The sequence below is a fragment of the Populus euphratica genome, unplaced genomic scaffold (genome assembly GCF_000495115.2).
Source record: "Populus euphratica unplaced genomic scaffold, PopEup_1.0 scaffold9.1, whole genome shotgun sequence".
Taxonomy (NCBI): Eukaryota; Viridiplantae; Streptophyta; class Magnoliopsida; order Malpighiales; family Salicaceae; genus Populus; species Populus euphratica.
In genome coordinates, this window is record NW_011499857.1 from 1,090,566 (window position 1) to 1,108,564 (window position 17,999).

At 34.6% G+C, this 17,999-nt stretch overlaps 3 protein-coding genes across 5 annotated transcripts in view; 2 read left to right on the forward strand and 1 right to left on the reverse strand.

The window, feature by feature from the left end:
* On the reverse strand, window positions 1-3,787 carry LOC105123620 (single-stranded DNA-binding protein WHY1, chloroplastic). Its single transcript, XM_011023291.1, has 7 exons — window positions 3,476-3,787; window positions 3,259-3,359; window positions 3,090-3,182; window positions 2,617-2,711; window positions 1,897-1,970; window positions 1,322-1,410; window positions 1-574 (listed from the first exon to the last, which is right to left on the reverse strand). The coding sequence occupies exons 1-7, from the start codon at window positions 3,711-3,713 to the stop codon at window positions 449-451; spliced, it is 816 nt and encodes a 271-aa protein (XP_011021593.1). The 5' UTR covers window positions 3,714-3,787; the 3' UTR covers window positions 1-448.
* A 156-nt stretch (window positions 3,788-3,943) lies between these two features.
* Window positions 3,944-9,118, forward strand: LOC105123619 (zinc knuckle (CCHC-type) family protein). Of its 2 annotated transcripts, none has more exons than XM_011023289.1 (8): window positions 3,944-4,266; window positions 4,380-4,438; window positions 4,570-4,735; window positions 4,855-4,943; window positions 6,260-6,389; window positions 7,427-7,519; window positions 7,769-7,871; window positions 8,522-9,118. In XM_011023289.1, exons 1-8 carry the CDS (start codon window positions 3,979-3,981, stop codon window positions 8,917-8,919), a joined length of 1,326 nt encoding a protein of 441 aa, XP_011021591.1. In that variant the 5' UTR covers window positions 3,944-3,978; the 3' UTR covers window positions 8,920-9,118. The 2 variants fall into 2 exon arrangements, with proteins under 2 accessions (XP_011021591.1, XP_011021592.1); XM_011023290.1 differs by having other exon boundaries at window positions 4,383-4,438.
* Window positions 9,119-12,635: 3,517 nt separating this feature from the next.
* Window positions 12,636-17,999, forward strand: part of LOC105123623 (uncharacterized) — a 6,417-nt gene continuing 1,053 nt past the window's right edge. The window contains exons 1-12 of one of the 2 annotated variants that reach the window (XM_011023296.1): window positions 12,636-12,789; window positions 12,879-12,940; window positions 13,150-13,227; window positions 13,323-13,404; window positions 13,588-13,664; window positions 13,828-13,929; window positions 14,161-14,250; window positions 14,786-14,860; window positions 15,180-15,212; window positions 16,036-16,113; window positions 16,554-16,619; window positions 17,095-17,231. In XM_011023296.1, the coding sequence (XP_011021598.1) occupies window positions 12,735-12,789; window positions 12,879-12,940; window positions 13,150-13,227; window positions 13,323-13,404; window positions 13,588-13,664; window positions 13,828-13,929; window positions 14,161-14,250; window positions 14,786-14,860; window positions 15,180-15,212; window positions 16,036-16,113; window positions 16,554-16,619; window positions 17,095-17,231 (935 nt within the window). In that variant the 5' untranslated portion in view covers window positions 12,636-12,734. The remainder of the gene's footprint in view (window positions 12,790-12,878; window positions 12,941-13,149; window positions 13,228-13,322; window positions 13,405-13,587; window positions 13,665-13,827; window positions 13,930-14,160; window positions 14,251-14,785; window positions 14,861-15,179; window positions 15,213-16,035; window positions 16,114-16,553; window positions 16,620-17,094; window positions 17,232-17,999) is intronic. The other variant, XM_011023297.1, reaches the window with a different exon arrangement.

Genomic DNA, 17,999 nt, shown 5'->3' on the forward strand with positions numbered 1-17,999 from the left:
TTCAATCTGTTCAAAGTGGTCTATTTTTCCCCAATTCAGTTGTTTTTTTCTCATTGTAAAACTGATCATTCTTTTCCTCTAAATCTCTATGTCGTCTTGAGATTTTCCGAACCAAACAATGGCCCCATAGTCTTCGTTATTCTTGCTCCTTGTCTGGAACCTATACATTAAAACACTGTCGTTTTTTAACGAAGAAAATACCGAAGTACAAGTCAAAATTTCCAAGGTCAGTAGGACGCGCCACATGGATAATGTCTACCTCTGATGTACCTCCTGCAGAAATATGCTAATAACAAAAAAATACTAACCTGGAATACAATGTCCAAGCTTTCATAACAAGACAGGAGCCCACAATATCATCAAAATTTCTTCAGAACATTCTCCTGTTGAGGATCGATACAAAGGCGGGGGGGCGTTTCCACCATTGTTCTAAGCAACATTGATGCTGCTACCTGTTCCAATCGTAGTCTCCCTCATATATTGGATTCACATTGTTCTCCCGGTTACTGTCTGCTGATTTTATGGAGTTTGCATTCGCATAGGCATGCCAACCTAGGAGGTATGGCAAGATATACTGCAGGAGGCATAAAATGAAGAGCATCAGAAATAACAAAATGAAAGGAGGAGTGAATAAAACAAAATGTTCACTCCAAAATGAAGCCAAGTTAAAAACAAATATATAAGCCCCCATAAATTCAATCTCCCCCGTATTTCACTCATGTCCAAGGATTTAACAAGTAGTTCGAAGGCCAAGAAGCAAATTTTTTTTGAAGGATGCACTACTTGTTACACAAGATCCAAATGCATTTGGTGTTAATTATATAAGAGCCAACAAGTTCTATTTTTAGACTGGGCAAATTCAAATTATTTCTCCCACTATCCACCAATTCTCAACTAGGTCCCCAAACTATGAAGTTTCTCAACTGGATTCCCAAACTATTAGATATTTCTCTATCGAGTCGGTACATTCATGATTGTTTAATGTCTCCATCTAACTTGCATATGGTATGCACTAAAATAACATAGATTTTGGGAAGATTTGACATTTTCTGGAAAAAAAAGGGAAGAACAAGGACGAGCGACCCAACTGAACAACATTTTAGTTTGGAACTGTATTGGGAATCAATTCACACTTGGGGACTATTTTGAGGTCTGCCATTTTACATTTTGCACACTGTCCTGCTTCTCCATCGACCATCCAAAGGCTACTGGATAGCAACATTCATAATGTTGGGCAAGAGGTAGAGCTAATTCTATCACATTAATTCAACAGAATCCCTCGATTTCTGATGCTTGCAATTGAGAGAGAGAGAGGTTGTACATTAAAAGCGGAGATGAGGACAGTGTACTCTGCCCTAGTGACTGGAATGTATATACTCTCATCTATATTCAGAACTTTGTTTTGAACACCTGCAAAAGAACGAGAAGCATGGAAATGTTGGATGAACTTCAGTTCACAATGTAAATGAGCCACATTTACATACTCGACCATCCAATTACTATTTGCACATGAGAATTTATTATTGTTCCAACAACAATAACAGAATTGAGTTTTAATGAAGATATAGGAAGAAGCACTTGATATAATACCACCACAAAATACAATGGTAGAATCAAAAGCCAAAACAAAACTAAATGAATTAATCCATGGGTACAATCTGTTCCCAAAATTTCAACCATACATCACACATGATTTAAATACTAATGATAGTTGATGGTCCTTTTTGCCCAGATGTGGTAGTAGACATATGTGAAGCTTTATCAGGGTGATAAATGAGCAAGAACTCATGTGAATATGATAAGTCCTCAGGAAATTAATTGAGAATTGATGCATCATCTTCACATAGAACATGCTTCTGGAATTCAGTACCAAGAGTTATGGGAAAAGAGAATTACTGAGGTTAAAGAAGTGACCAGAACCATCTGGAAGTGGCTCTACCTTCAACACTTTCCTGACCTTACCTTCCTCACTGCAAATATCAACAGTTTAGTTATACTTTACAAGCTATTTAAACACTACTGCTATAACTTGCAAATATTCATGTTTTCTGTGGTCAATAATAAGTATTCCTGCAATCTATACCGAGCAGAATGATAAATCCACATCAATAGGCATACAGGATACAAATATTACAATAGGGTGGGCCCGATACAGTTGTTAAGGAACACAAAAGCCAGTCTCAAATTTATGAGTATCTCAGCTCATAACAAACTGCGGATTTCAGTGTGAGTAAATAGTGAGAGTTGAAACATACCGTGTCTACTGTTAGTTGGAATTGGATGCAATTACAAATTAACAGAAATTGTTGCTCATCAATTATAATCATTTGATGACTGGCAGGAAGATGGAATCACAAAAAAGAGTTTTCATATATTCTTTATTGAAGAACTAATTTCAGATTGCAAAAGATGAAATGGAATATATATATATATATTCAAAACAGTGGGTACAAAAGGCATTCAAATATAGCATGGCCAGCTGTTTAGGGCTATATAATCCGTATCAGCTATCATTGTTGGAACACAAGATTACAAAGAAGAATATAGAATGAATAAGAGCATGCAAACAAATTCAAAATGTTTAGTCTGCTGTCCACGTGAAAGAGTAGAAAGTACCTTCTTCCCTTATTAGGATCGTGAAAAAACTCACAGGAATCTCTTGCACCAAGACTTACAAGGTGTCCAATTTCTGTCACCGACAATGAAAATACCTACAAGATGTCCACTTTCTGTCAGCCACAATGAAAACTCCTACAGAGATCAATCAAACTCTAAACATACATTAAAGGATAAATTGTGATGGAGGCCACATGTCAAACACAAGAACACGTTTTTCTTATAATCATGCTAACGGCCTGCTTCTCCAATATGTGGAGTATGGCGGGTCAAACGCACTTGGGGGTTGGAGTTCGGGGATCCACCAAAGGTGGTTAAGGTCCTGGTTTTTCACTTATAAAATCATTAACTAGGCAATGACTGGAGTAAACCTGATTTGAAGGGGTTTTTTTTTTTTTTAAGAAAAAAAACTATGCCGCAATTGAAACGGTCGTTCGAACAGGTTGCAATGTTTCAAGTAAATTGTAGGTTACCTGCTTTCTCGTCCAATCATATTGACGAGCAGAAGAAGCAGGAGCAAACTGTGATAGCACGAAACCTTCCTTGACTAATTTATATGCCCCTGACTGCACGATATATTAATCTGAAAACATAAAGAGAAGCCAAAAAAAAAAAAACAGATGAGAAGAGCAGTAGGCTTACCTCTAATGGGGAAAACTCTGGGGCTCGAGGCTCCATTGTAAGAGCAGCCTTCCCTTTGTATATTGAATGGCCCACAAAAACCTTGGGCGGAGATTCTCCAACTGTGCACGTGTGTGTGTGTATCAAGTAACAATAATAGAAATAAATAAACATCTACTGGTGATTCGAGTTAATTAAAAGTGAAATATGAATATAAAATAGATAAAAAAAAAAAAACCTGGAGGAGCAAAAGAAGAAGACGGCCGTGAGGAAGAGGTGAAGCTCTTCTGCTGCTGGTCGTAGTACTGGCATTTCACGCTCAACTTTTTCTTCTTCTTGGTGTTCGAGGTTTTACTATTAATAATAACGTTAAATGCGCGACTATCTTGTGAGCTTTGGCTGTTGGATTGGGGAAGCCATAGCATAGGGTTTTGGGTGGTACTACTCAACCAGCTCACACTGTTTAGCTGCAACATTTCCCCTCTTTCTTGTTTTTCTTTTGCTGAGCAACCAGAGAGAGACTCAGAGAAAGAGAGGGATGGATAAATTATAAAAAAGACAGTCACTCCCTTTCCATCAAAACGCTGTTTTGACATATCGTTTTATTGCATGTATCAGGACACTTTTTCTTGTGACACGTGTCATTAGTTCTTTGTTTATTAATATTTGTACTTTATTGATTCATTTATTCATAATATCCACACAACTTTCCTCCTTCATCTCTTGTTTCTTGCAGGATTTATGAGAATCGATGTTGTTGGTGAGTTAAGAACTGAGATAGAGATCACAAGCATAAACATGTCCTCCTTACGGTCTCTTGGAGTTGGGCTTGTGACCATTATTCCTGCCTCTACAGGTCATAATAACAATAAGTGGAGAAGGCACAGTAATGCTCACGTCCTCATTTTGCTTCATTGTTCCACCACCACTCGGAGAAGCTCTCCTCCTCTCATTTCCTGCTCCTCCTCCTCCTCCTCGTCATCATCGTCAAACAATCACAGCTCATTTCCCAAACAAAGCCCTCTTCAGGCACTGGCATCTCTCTCTGCCATTTTTTATACTTCACTGTGTGTTTTTCTTTTAATGTGATGGGATGCGATTTGTGGTATTTATTTGGTTTTGGTTTTGTAATTAATTAATAGCAGTTGGGTTATGATCCTTCAGCGGACTTACTTGGAATCCAGGTCAATCCAAAGCCAAGGTCATTCCCATTTGGATATATATATATATATATATATATATATATATATATATATATATATATATATGTTATTAAATTGATTTCATTTATCGGTTTTTTTAATTCATCTAAAATAGCAATTTGATGGCCAGGAATGATATATCCTCCGATCCACCTAAACCAAGGTCTTGGTTTGGTCCGAGTGGTCAGTATATCAGAGAGCTTCCCTGCCCAAGTTGTAGAGGAAGGGGTTATACTCCATGCTCTGAGTGTGGAATTGACAGATTCAGATTAGATTGTTCACTCTGTAATGGAAAGGTACTTACTTTGCTCGCCTCTTCCCATCGTACCAGTTATTTATGCTAATTATAAACATGACGAAACTTAATTTTCCTGTTGAATTTCACTTCTTTCACCATTGGCAATCATCAAAACAGGGTATGATGACTTGTCGTCAATGCTTGGGGGATTGTGTCATATGGGAAGAGTCAATTGACGAGCGACCATGGGAAAAAGCCCGCTCAATGTAACTTCTTCATATCATGCTTTTCGACTTACATGCTTCTTACATCTTGCTTTCTAAGTGCATGCTGTTAGTTGTTACATAGTGAGTGTGATCAACACCTATATCCATGTTTTAATATCTTTTTCATTTGGTCACACGTATGAATTGATGACAAACAAATGTCGGTGTTGATCTTTGTGGATGACGGGTTCTTGTGAGGTATAAATGGAGTTCGTTTCCATACCCATGGCACTCCAATAACATGCACGAGTAATAAGGGAGAGGAATGAGAGGACAAGAGGGCACTTGCAGTTGAATGAAACATGTGCCGTGACTTGCAAACCCAAATGCAAGTAATTTAGAAAGGTTCTGCAAGGAAGTCCCCTGGTTTAATAAATATGAAGCAGGGGAATTTTAAGGAATGACTAGGATAATAGATAGCAGGTATGACTCATGAGGGGATGCTCATGCAAGCATGGTTGTATATGAGGCTAGACAGAGAAAAGACGATGTAAAAATGAGGAAAAAATCCTTGAATGATAGGCTTGAGAGCACAGTTGTAGTATAGAGGAGTTCATAGTTGGCTGGCCAATGAGAGTATGCCAAGAATTTGATGCAGATAATTAATGAGGTGTCATTTTTCAAGGAAAAAAACCTGGATTGTACTCAAGCTTAATATGAAGGTCTGTGGGTCTTGAGCCATGTGGAGTCCATCAAGTCAAATATCTATAATTCATTCTTTTAGTTTCGGGTTAGTCCATAGATCCTGCCACCAACCCATAACTTAGACTACATGCAGCTGAAATTAGTAATAACTGTCCTTCACAACAAGAAATTTTCGAGTGGAAAGGCACATTTTCTGATGAATTCATCCAAGCATGTTTATTCCATATTCATGGGATAATCAAAGGATGAAATGAGGGAATTAGCATGATTTTGCATGATAATAATACTCATAGAATGATAAAATAACTTAGATTGTAATCAATGCTTATGAGAATAATTCTGTGAAACTTGTTGTTATAGATGCGCGACCGCGTGACTAATTGAGGGCAATTCTATAAATGAGAATTGCAGTAAAAGTTGAGAATCTAGAGTCTTTTAACCGTACACACACACAGAAAATGTAAACTAGATGTACTTGCATTGACAGCATAAGAGACTATGAATTACTTGCACTACACATAAAGCATAAAGGTATGTAATGTTTTATATCTTTTATGCCTTTATGCAACAGTTTTGTATTTGTTTCACTGTGACATGCAGTGATTTCCCATACATATTGTGATATGTAGATGACAGAGCATGGGCCTTATGTCTGGTTTGTGTTTTGTCAGTTCTCCATTCAAGGTGAAGGAGGATGATGATGTAGACAATTTGGAAATAGAGCTGGCGAAGAAAAAATCAAAGCGTGTTTACCAATCACTGTCTCCTGAAGTTGGACTGAAGATTAGTAGATCACTAAAAGTTAGTTTGTTACTTCAATCCCGCATATACGTTCTATATTCATAGCATGATGCATGAGTTTCATGAAGGCAATCTAAAACCATACGTGAGAACATGCAATCACAGCTATGTGTCCTTGTTATGTGGCATTTCTTTATCTTCATCAAGTAAATGTAGACTAGGTGGTATGGACCCTCATCCAGCCAGGGCATTATGGTCCTCTGGATCCTCTATGTGCAGCCCCTTGGACTAGTCGCTAATTGTTTTTTTTTTTTCCTAATATAAAGGTGTTATGCAAAACCCATGCAACCAAACACAAAATATAAGGACACACAAAGTTTAATGTGGTCTGGCAAATCTCCTAATCCCCTAACTTAGACAATTACTATTAGAGACTACTTCAGTAACCATCCCAAAGAAAAAAACTCACAAGAAAACACTCACAAACCCAAGCCCCAAAGCACCGAAGGAAACAATCCTCTAAATAATACTTCAAAGGAAATCGCAAGAAAAACAATTCGTCCAAAACCCTCATGGTGCAAGCCGTCTGATTTTCTTGGCTGCAATGCCAAAGAAATATATCTGTGCTGCGAAGGTGTATAGACTAGCATGCAGTCGGTTGCTATAGGTCCAAAAACCAAATGGGTAAGTACTCTGCAACTGCCACTTCCAGACAGGAAAGGAGAACTGAGTCATTTGACCAATAGAAGGTGGAGGTAGACTAGGCACCAATCTTCACACCTGGTCATTGCAGCTCCAAATAATTTGAGCAAAAGCATTTTGGGGACTGCTTGCAATTCTGCAAACTTAAGATGTCATTGAATTTGAGTTAATGGCCTTTTCTAGTTACTCAGATTAGAGAGCTTATATTGGATTTATAGTTCCTCGTAGGTAAATGCAATCCTCAAATAGGCAACTATTAAATTATTTATCCTTTGTCAGTTTACAAAATGTATATTGTTTCCTGTGATTGTTTTGGCTGATGCACAAGTTTACAAGGAAGTTTGAAGCAGCCAGATCATGATTTTAAGCTTCTTTGTTTAGTTGGATAATTGCAGAGTCTCAATGCGAAAACTGGACTATTTAGTAAAAGAATGAAGATCATCCATCGTGATCCTATGCTTCATGCACAACGAGTGGCTGCAATCAAGGTATAAGATTCGTAATTTCCTTTACCTTTGGGTTTTCTTTATTTATGTTGACTGTGTTTGTTTTGCCATTAGTATATATCCAAAATTCTGCCCTGCAGCGTTGGAATTGTAGTTCAATTACTAATATGCGTGAGAGTTGTCAAAATGGTATCATAATCTTGAGATAGTGAATATAATTGAACCATTAATTTTAAACATAATACCACATGGAGATTGCTCTCTGAGGTGCGCTTTAAATATGAAATGCAGAAAGCAAAAGGAACTGCTGCAGCAAGAAAACGAGCTTCTGAAACTTTGAAAGCTTTCTTTAGTGATCCAGAGAACCGTAAAAAACGGAGCATTGCCATGAAAGGTCAGATCACGTAATCCACTAAGTTTACTGTCATTGTCACGATATAATGTTCTGCTTCTGGTTTCCCAAACTAATACAAGTCTCCCTTTTTACTAATTTACTTAAGTTATTTCCTATTGCCATGATCTACGAATATAAAACTGGATGAAGGCTACCTTTCTTCTTAATGTGGTTCCTGCCTTTTCTGCTCATGGTATACATTTTAAGCTTTCCTAAAAATTGTTCAGGACTTTTAAGAGCGTCATAAATTTGGGGAGAGAGTATGACAGGAATATCTGCAAAAAATTCGTTTTGTATATTGCTGCTACTGGGGGAATGCTACTCCAGATGATTTTATTATCACTAAGTTCTTGATTGATCAATTACAAACATTTGAGCTTTTATTTGTCTTTCTGAATTGATTTATAAACAAAACTAATGTTGACAATTAGCATGAGAATTTTATAATTTAAACCAATTCATTAATCAATCCTTGGTGATTATTTTTATTGACTCAAACTAATTCATTCATCAATCTTGAATAGTTGAATAATTATGATCCCCACCAGAATTGCTGCTTCCAGTGAGATGAGTAGTCTTCATGTATTCGTTGGTATGTGTGTTCATCAGCTTGATTTCGGAGCACTAACTATGTTCTCTTTCTGAAACAGGAGTGAAATTTTACTGTTCCAATTGTGGACGTGAAGGGCACAGGAAACACTACTGTCCAGAACTCAAGGATAGCTTGGTAGATAGGCGGTTTAAGTGTCGGCTTTGTGGGAAAAAGGGACACAACAGAAGAACCTGTCCAAAGTCAAGAATGAGCAATCATAAAGGCAAAGTTACATGGCATCATCGCTGCAGGATATGTCGTCAAGGAGGCCACAATCGCAGGTCCTGCCCTCAAGTGGTTGGGATAAAATTTGGTGGCAGCGATACATTCAGAGGTTTTGTGGTTTCTGGAAGCAGAAAATACACATGTCGATTGTGTCGAGAAAAGGGCCACAATGCGAGGACATGTCCTAGCAGAAACACAAGGCCTGCAATGCTTAGTCCTCCACGTGAATAGAAAGCCACAAGCCTTTCTGGTGAATTATTGCTTCTTCCTATCATTTTATGTTTAAGTGATCGAAACTCCAAAAAAAAAAAAAATTGTGATGGTGCTCTGTATTACGATTACGGGGACACATCTACCCCCCCGTAAAATACTAAATGTGTAAGGAATTTATTATTTCTTAATCATGTTATATGAAAAATTTATAAAATAAGATTAGCCTTTTGATATAAGAAATAAGAAATAATAATGATAAATAAAATATCACATCAGATTTGACGATTGAAAAATATAAGTAAGAAAATCCGAATCAATTTCTTATAATATCATTGAATTAATTAAAAATTCATGTTGTAAGTTTTAATTTAAGAGGTATATTTAATGTTTTTTGTTGAGAAGTAGAACTAGAAAAAAAATCTATCCATGCTAGATCAGTCCTTGCCGCAGCCCATTAAATTATTTTAAAAATTTATAATAGTAAAATAGTTAAATTATGTTTCGTTTGCAACCTTGTTGTTTTTCAATTAAATCATCTATTAACAAAATAATGAAACCGTGCAATCCAAATTTTGTAATTTTTTGAATTGAATATACTATAAGAATGTAAAATATATCAACGATTTATTTTTTTTTATCATTTTTTTAATTCATCTCCTTAACAATCCATTGATGAATAAGCATGTTTTTATTAAATGTATTTAATATAACATGTGTTTTGAGTTAATAGAAAAATAATTTAGATTAAAAATGTTGCAGCATACGACCTCTAAAATTTGGGTTAATAAGTATCTTTCACGGGCATCTATTTTATTATTGTTTTTATTTAAATAAAACAAGACTAGTATTGATAACAAAAATTATATCAATTAGTATGAATTATTAATATGATCGGAGATTTTTTACTTACAAATAATCATACTATAAAAATAGGGCAACCCTAAGTACCGCGGGAAGGGAACATATAATTGAAAAAAATTCATGTAGTTATGAAAATACTTACAAGCACACGACACTCTATAAATTATACGAGAATCTGCTATTAATGAGTTCATTATAAATTAAAAAAAAATAATCGAACACCCACTCGACAAGTGGTTTTCTCGCTAGTTGACAGCTTATTACGTTGTTAAATGTCGTATTAACCTTTTATCGCAATTTAGAATTTTCAATTAGGTTGTTTGTCATGTTTTTTCCATGCAACTGACAATAATACTCAACATTTTGAAATTTAAGACTTGCTTGGTTAATTATTTAAATAAAATATATAAGTCTGTGGTTGTAATTAATGACACGCAGTCACTAAATTAATTAGATTAAATTTATTGTACGACGTTTTGTGATAGAAAAATAAAATTCCATATATTAGACATGAAAAATAACTTTTATATGAAATCCAATGGCATCCAGATGAACAGCTATTTGTACTTTCAAAATGTTAACGGGAAAAATAAGACAACAGTGATAGTTATCATTCTTAGGGATTAATTTTGCATCAAAATATTGAAAAATATCAAATTAAATTCTTTATCTATCTATATATATAGAAAGAGAGGGGGGGTGTTAGAAAGACAATACTGTCATTTCTCTTCCTTATCTTTCTTATTTTATAATTTTAAATTTGTGAATATAATTATCATAAAAAAATAATATAAATCATATTTTAGTGTCTTATATAATAGTTTAAGTTATGGAATTGAAATAATTTTTTAACATAATATTAAAGTCTTGATAATTAAATAGTTACGAGTTAAAATTTCACCATATTTATTTATTTAATAAATTTTAAGTATAAAATGATGTGAATCTATACAAATTTCAAGTTCAAATAGTTTTCATTTAAGAAGGGTATTAGAGAATAATATAAATTATATCTTAGAACCTCATCTAACAGCTTAAGTTATTGGGTTGAAATAGTTTTTTGATATGATATCAGAGTCTTGATGATTAAACGGTTATGAATTTAGATCTCATCATTCCTGTTTATTTGATAAAAATTAAGTATAAGGTAATTCATTTATGTAAAATACAACAATTGCCTAATTTTTTTATCCTTTAATTAAATTTGCTTGTGACTTTTGATGAATTTTTAAAATACTTTTTAATGGATGTAAAAAACATATTACCAATTTTATTTTTTTTATTCTTTTTACTTTCCGACTTGGCTTTTTAATTTTTTTAGTGGAGATTCATAGTAATATCAATTGATCATGATTTTTATGGTTTTGTCGCATGAACAAACACGATGATACAAATAATAACTATCAAATAAATTAAAGTTTTTAATGAAAAAAACACATTGATTTGTCAAGCCAGCTCAATTTAAGATTTATTTAAAATAGTAATAGCGGTGATAATTTAAAATATTTTTTATTTAAAATTTTATTGAAATAATATTTTTATTTTTTAAAAAATATTTTTAATATTAACATATTAAAATATTAAAAAATATTAAAAAAACATTATAAACAAAAAAAATCAAAATTTTTAAAAACACTACTTGCATCTCATTTCCAAACATGATCTCAATTGTATGTCAAAATCCAGGATTAGGAGATAGAAGGATGGCACGCCACTGCCAAAACAAAGCAGAAGAAGTCAGTTGATGAGATATTAACTCGCATTAGACTGTCGACTACTTGACTCAAGGTAACCTGCAATTGCAAACTTAGCGGGTAGTGAAATGGGAAGATAACTTATGAATTATTTTATTATTATAATTATTTTTACAGGACAAAAGAAAGGAATTGAAAAAATATACATAGCTAACTAAAATATTACAAAATTTTGCTGAGGTTTCCCTTAAAAACTAACATCAACAGTGAATGAGAGATGGTTACATAAACATACAGATAAACTGGGGTAATTAAGGGACAATATATAATATATTTGAACCAACATATGCACTTCACTTGTATAAAAAGCACACTAGCATATTGCATTTACGGTAATTGTAAAAATAACATGGGACATTTAAGCTCATAGCCTAGTGATTATAAAAAGGATTTATTTTGACTTATCTACATGCTGAACTGTATAACAAATCTAAAGATTACTTATAATATATATAAATTGATCTGAATATTATAAATTATAAAATAAATAAATAAATAATATGAAAAATCATATCAGGTAATAAATTAATAAATCAATGGTTAAAAACACCCCATGAATTTACCAATGAAAAATCATACAAAAAAATAACACATAGATTGTGGTCAATCAAACATTTACATCCAAATTGTTGGTTAAAAAAATGAGGAACCGCTTGCAGATTGAGACAAATGAAACCCTAGTAATAGATAGAGGTAGATTTAATTATGTCTTTGACCCATTATTTAAAATTTCTCTTTTCTAATCGATTTATTCAATATATTTTATATTATGATATAAAAAATATTTCATTTTATACAGAACACAAGGCCTTTTTAATTTTGATAAATGAGTATTTTAAAATATTAAACTATATACTTGATATTTATCCATCAAAACCTCTTATATTGGATCGTAGGTGACATGTCATCCACTTTACTGATGGAAAAACACACTGATGGTTGCTTGGAGTTAAATTTCTAATCTTCTACATGTGGAAGTGATTTTTTTATTCCCGTCGAGCCTGCATATATGGGCTGGGTGGCCCAGCGACGTCGCTCCAAACTCAAAAGGCCAAGGGCCCAATAAATCATAAAATTGACCCCGGCCCAGTATACCATGCTCGAGGAACACACTGATCAACAACTCAACCTGATCCTCCTCAAATAAAGAATCAGAGTCTTCTCTCTCTCTCGCTCTTCCTCTCTCTCTACAGGGTTCCTGGTTTACCGAACTTAGTCATGGCTATGCAAGCTGGAATCGGCGTCTCTAGGATCCTCATCCTCGCCGGAGCAGGTATTATTATTATTATTATTAATCGCCAATCAGTGATGTGTACTTGCACACGTATTTGACTAGCTTTTGCTGGCCGTGTTATTTACTAGGATACACCGGTACGATCATGCTCAAAAACGGTAAATTATCCGAATTACTCGCTGAACTTCAGGTGCTTTTATTATTGCTTTACTATCATCATCATTATTGTTTGTTTTAAAGAATCATATAGTTTCCTTTTGTTTTGATAAGATAGGTTATAGCTTAGTTAGATTTGCCTTGTATTTGTTTGTTGAAAATGACTGGGGGTTTGAATTTTATTTTCCTTCTTTAAAATAAAATTGATTTCTATATAATTAAATGCGTATTTGTGTTTGTTAGTGCTTGGTGAAGGGGATGGAAAAATCCGGGGAAAAATCTGATGGTGATTCTGACTACTCTGATGCCATTGCCCAACAGGTAACAAAGATTCACAGTTTAATTCAAAGAGTGAATTATGTAACAGTCCTTTGCATGTTGCTGCAAATAATTTTCTGTTTTGAAATTCCTTACAGGTGCGTAGGTTGGCAATGGAAGTTCGGCAACTGGCCTCTGCACGGCAGATAACAGTTCTCAGTGGAAATTCTGGCCAAATGGGTATCCTCTACTGTATTTTCTATTCAATGGTTCTTTGAACAGCTCTATTTTTCTCTTCTTTTCAATAAGCATAAAACCAGTACTAGGATATTTTTTCCTTGGCTTGCAAAATGTTGTACGTTAGACTTTTGGTGCTAGAGATTAGGTATTACTTTCTCATTGGGTTTTAATCCCTTCTACCGGGTACAGGTAACCTCACAGGTCTTATAGTTCCAGCTGCCACCCTGGGGGCATTGGGTTATGGTTACATGTGGTGGAAGGTATGTACTTAAATACCATTGCATTATCATGGGTTTCCTTCTATCAGGATGTTTTTCTTTTTTCATATACCCAAAATTCATTCCTTTTTATTTATTTAGCAGCTCTAAGATGAAGCGAGGCACTTTCAGAATGCTGATTTTTTTTTTCCTTGTTAAAAACCAGGGTCTAAAATTCTCAGATCTTATGTACGTAACAAAGCGCGGTATGGCAAGTGCTGTTTCAAACTTGACAAAACATTTGGAGCAAGTATCCGAGGCTCTGTCTGTAAGTGCTGTTTTGTTGATGATTTCAATTATTATTATTTTATTTTTTTGGGGGAGGGGGCGCTTGAATGTGGCTAATGAGAGAAGGCAAACTATATTTTGTGCTTCAATTAAGTTGGAAATGTACCAGTCCATCTCTGAAGAAATAAAAGTAGTATGCGATCAGCCAATTTCTACCGGTTACTAACATTATTTGCTGTTGATTTTATTTATTTTTTTATTCTTTTGTCAGACTGCCAAGACACATTTAACACAAAGAATACAACATTTGGATGATAAAATGGAGAGTCAAAAGGAGATCTCAAAGGCAATTCAAAATGATGTAAGAGAATATCTTTCTCTCTGCATGGGGTATTTGTGTCTTACATCAAGATTTAGACCCCAGATTCGCATTAAAACTGCTCCAAAATATTAAACTGTGAATGAAGGACCAGGTTTATTATTTTTGATTGCCCTCATCATCAAATTTGTGATTCTTAGTTTTGGGAAACAGAATGAAGCTTCATACAGAATCATTTAAATGCAATAATTCAAATCCTGATTCTGATTAGCTTTCTTATTAATTGATTCACCTATTGAAGGATTTGATTTCATTGAAGTTGTCTTTCAAGTAATATATAAACGTACATCTTAGGTGCTAAAAATCTAGTTGCATGTCATTTTTTTTTGTTGATGAATAAATAATCTAGTGTGATATATTAGCCACATAGTTATCACATAAAACTTATTGCATCAGTCTCACTTTCTTCTTATTTTTATGATATTCTAGGTGATATTAGGTAATTGTGGAACAGTATCTTGCATGCCAAAGATTTATCTGCAATATCATCCTAACATGTCTTGATTTTTGTAGACAGGTCAATGCTGCCTCTGAAAATCTAACACTAATTGGTTCTGAGCTGTGGCAGTTGCAGTGTTTGGTATCTGGTCTGGTAGGTTTTGCCTAATGATAATTCCTTACCTTTTGGCTTTGCTAGCTCTTGCTTTCTTTGTCAATATAGTTCTCAAAGTCACAAACTCATGTTTCTACATGCACCCCCATTAATCTTACTGAGGTACCAAAAAATTCAAGATGTGCTCTAAGAAACTTCCTTGTATGTTTTATTTTAATTTGAAATAGGAAAAGGAGAAAAAGTTAAATGATAGTGAAGGGATGAAATAGTCCAAATTTTTATTTTAATCCCGTTATATTTGTCATTGTTTCTCTGTCCCTTAACTGAATTCATTTAATTTGTTTGTTTCTTTTTGCAGGATGGTAAGATAGGTTCACTGGAGGAGAAACAGGTGAAACAACACATAAAACATATACATTTTTTAATTTAAATTGAAAATCATATCTTCATACCATACATCCATGTGCTGCTAGCACTTTTAGAACATACTGATGCTTGCTTAACATCTGTCCCATGAATAGTTTGCAATGCTCTATTTGGTTTATTTATCCATTTTTACTTGCAGGAAAATGAATATACAGTAGATACATAAGTCATAAACATTGGACTAGTTTTGTGTCAAAGATGTTAGAATGAATTTTTGGTTATGTTGAAGTTTACTTTAAGTCATAAACATTGGACTAGTTTTGTGTCAAAGATGTTAGACTGAATTTTTGGTTATGTTGAAGTTTACTTTAAGTCATACACATTGAACACTTTTGTGTGATATTCTTCCTGTTTACTCAAGGAATTGAAGAGTAGTTCAGAGACCCTATTTTGAGCATCTGGGATCCTTACCTGAAATTATGTAAAGTTTTTGTGGATGAACAAACCTTTTCTTGTTCCAAATTCCTGTTGAGAGTTTAAAGTAATATCTTTGATTTGTGGGTGCTCTGATAGGCAGATGAATACTTAAATTTTCTTTTGCAATACTGTTGTCATCTTGTGTTTGTTCCTTAATATTGAAGCTGAGAGTGTTCTCTTATTCTTTTTTAGATGACTTTAGTGGAATTCCTTTTATAGTTGCTTATGATAAACTGGTCACTTCCTAAGAATACTTCTGTGAGATTACTCACCAGTGTTTCATGCCTTGTAATTGCATAAGTGAGTGATCGTGTTGTTTGCTCTCCTGTTCGTATTATTGCTGATGTACTGATCCAATTTTATGGTGACAGGATATTGCAAATATGGGTGTGATGTACTTGTGCAACTTTGTTGGTGGCAAGAAAGCAAAAATGCCTAAAGCTCTGGAGGTTGGATATAGCATTTAATGCAGTTTTATTTTAATGCATCTGATTTTCATATAGAAATTGTTAACGGGCATTATAACTAAATGGTATTGCTTACTTGAATTATCACATTGTAAAATGAAGCTCTCTCCACCATCCTGAAGTGGAGATTTTGGACGAAGGAGGGCAGTACTAGTTTTCATTTACCTGTCTTGTTGAGCTTTTAGACCTCATAAGCTAGGGATTTTTTCTCTACACAAGAACAAAAAAACACACACCATCATCAAAGCAATGATGGATAATTTTCCTTGCTGAACTTTTCTTCTCGACTATCTCCCGACCCTGCTTCTTTTCTATACTACTCATTTTCTGACTGTCAGTGTCTTTTACTATTCTCCCACTATCAAAGTCCGGTTTTATATCTTAAGATTATTGACCTGAATATATGTTTCTACATCTTGCAGGATCAACTTAAACCTTCAGGGAGAACTCGTGCTTCACTCACATACTCTGAAGTCCCAAGTTTGACGGTATCTTTCTTCTATAATGAATTTAATTTTAATTTCTGTGATTTGGTTCTCTCTCGCTTGCACACATGTTTCCTAATACCCTGATACAGATTAGCTGAAGTTAGGCATGCAGCATTGCTGCAAATTTACAGTTTGATCCTTTAGCCACCATATGCAAACTTATCCCCAATGGGCTGGGCACTGTCATTTTAATACACAATCATGTCCCATTAAACCAGTCTTGAATCCCAGAAAAGATGAATGGGAGAGAATGCAAACAAATGTAAAATGTATGCTGCATGTCTAGTTTATGGATTGCTTTGACCCGGTCCATTTCTGCTTCCTGGTCTGTCAGTACTGCTTATTGCAGGTAATGGGAAATCTTGATGCTCAAAACATTGAGGATTTGGGGTGAAAATGTTAGGCGACAATAAAATGCATGTGTTCACCAGGTATAGTCTGAACTCGAATTTGATGGCTCTCTTTTTCCTGACAGGGTCTAAAGGAGCTTGCAGAAGATTTATCTCAAACTTTCAGCAAGCCAGCAACTGACACTACTTTGCAAGATGGAACTGATAATCTGGAAGACCAGCTAAGAACCCCACGTAATGATCAACCAAGAGCTCTTCTGAGGTTTGTATTCCATCATTTTCTAACTGCATTGCTATTCATCTGCCTGAGAAGATGGTGCTTGTGCATATAACAGTAAATTGGGAACAGTTTCTTTGTTGCTGACAGAAGAATCAGTTATTTATTATAATTTTTCTTATTTATCTGAAAGGGAAAATCATATTAATCATATTCTGTGCTCGTTAACCAGTGAGTAAAACTTTTAGGGTGGGTCTGTTTCCACAACCAAAATCTAAATTTACACGAGACCATTAACAAGTTGTTTGTAAGGTGAATAATTAATTGATTTTCATATCAAATTTGGACAATTCCAATGATATCTATTCAATTTGAATTCCAAGAATTTGATGTTTCAAATTGAATTGCACCCAAACTTTATTGCTGTTACCTCCCTCCCTCTGCTTTCTTCTTATAAGTTGTGATGGTGAGGGAGCTCCTTTAGTTTTTTTCTTTCTTGAAGCAATCCAAATCCAATCACTACTTTGATATTAGGCATTGTCTTACAAATATTTTGTTCTTCTGTGGCCTTCAATCTCCCATCTGGTCACCATCATTGCTGGAGTTCCAAGTGTTGGACCACTCTGTTTTGGACTTGGTGAGCTTTTGTATATGGAGTGCTAAAAGAAATGAACTTAATGGTAAGGCTTTAGGTTGGTGTTAAAAAAATAAGGGTGCTATTGCTGGTGGTGGCTGCAGAACTCTGGTGCTCCAAAAATTGCTTTGGTGTCAGTCATGCCAGTTAAATATTCGAATTCTTCTGGTGTTCCTGCT

Bases quoted from the DNA above. Each gene is read 5' to 3' on its own strand.
- LOC105123619 (XM_011023289.1), top strand. From the start codon at position 3,979: ATGAGAATCGATGTTGTTGGTGAGTTAAGAACTGAGATAGAGATCACA. The intron at 4,267-4,379 runs GCACTGGCATCT...ATTAATTAATAG, and splicing joins CCAAACAAAGCCCTCTTCAG to CAGTTGGGTTATGATCCTTC. The intron at 4,439-4,569 runs GTCATTCCCATT...TTTGATGGCCAG, and splicing joins CAGGTCAATCCAAAGCCAAG to GAATGATATATCCTCCGATC.
- LOC105123620 (XM_011023291.1), bottom strand. From the start codon at position 3,713: ATGTTGCAGCTAAACAGTGTGAGCTGGTTGAGTAGTACCACCCAAAAC. The intron at 2,712-3,089 runs GTAACCTACAAT...GACATCTTGTAG, and splicing joins ATGATTGGACGAGAAAGCAG to GTATTTTCATTGTCGGTGAC. The intron at 575-1,321 runs GTACAACCTCTC...TGCCTCCTGCAG, and splicing joins TCCTCATCTCCGCTTTTAAT to TATATCTTGCCATACCTCCT.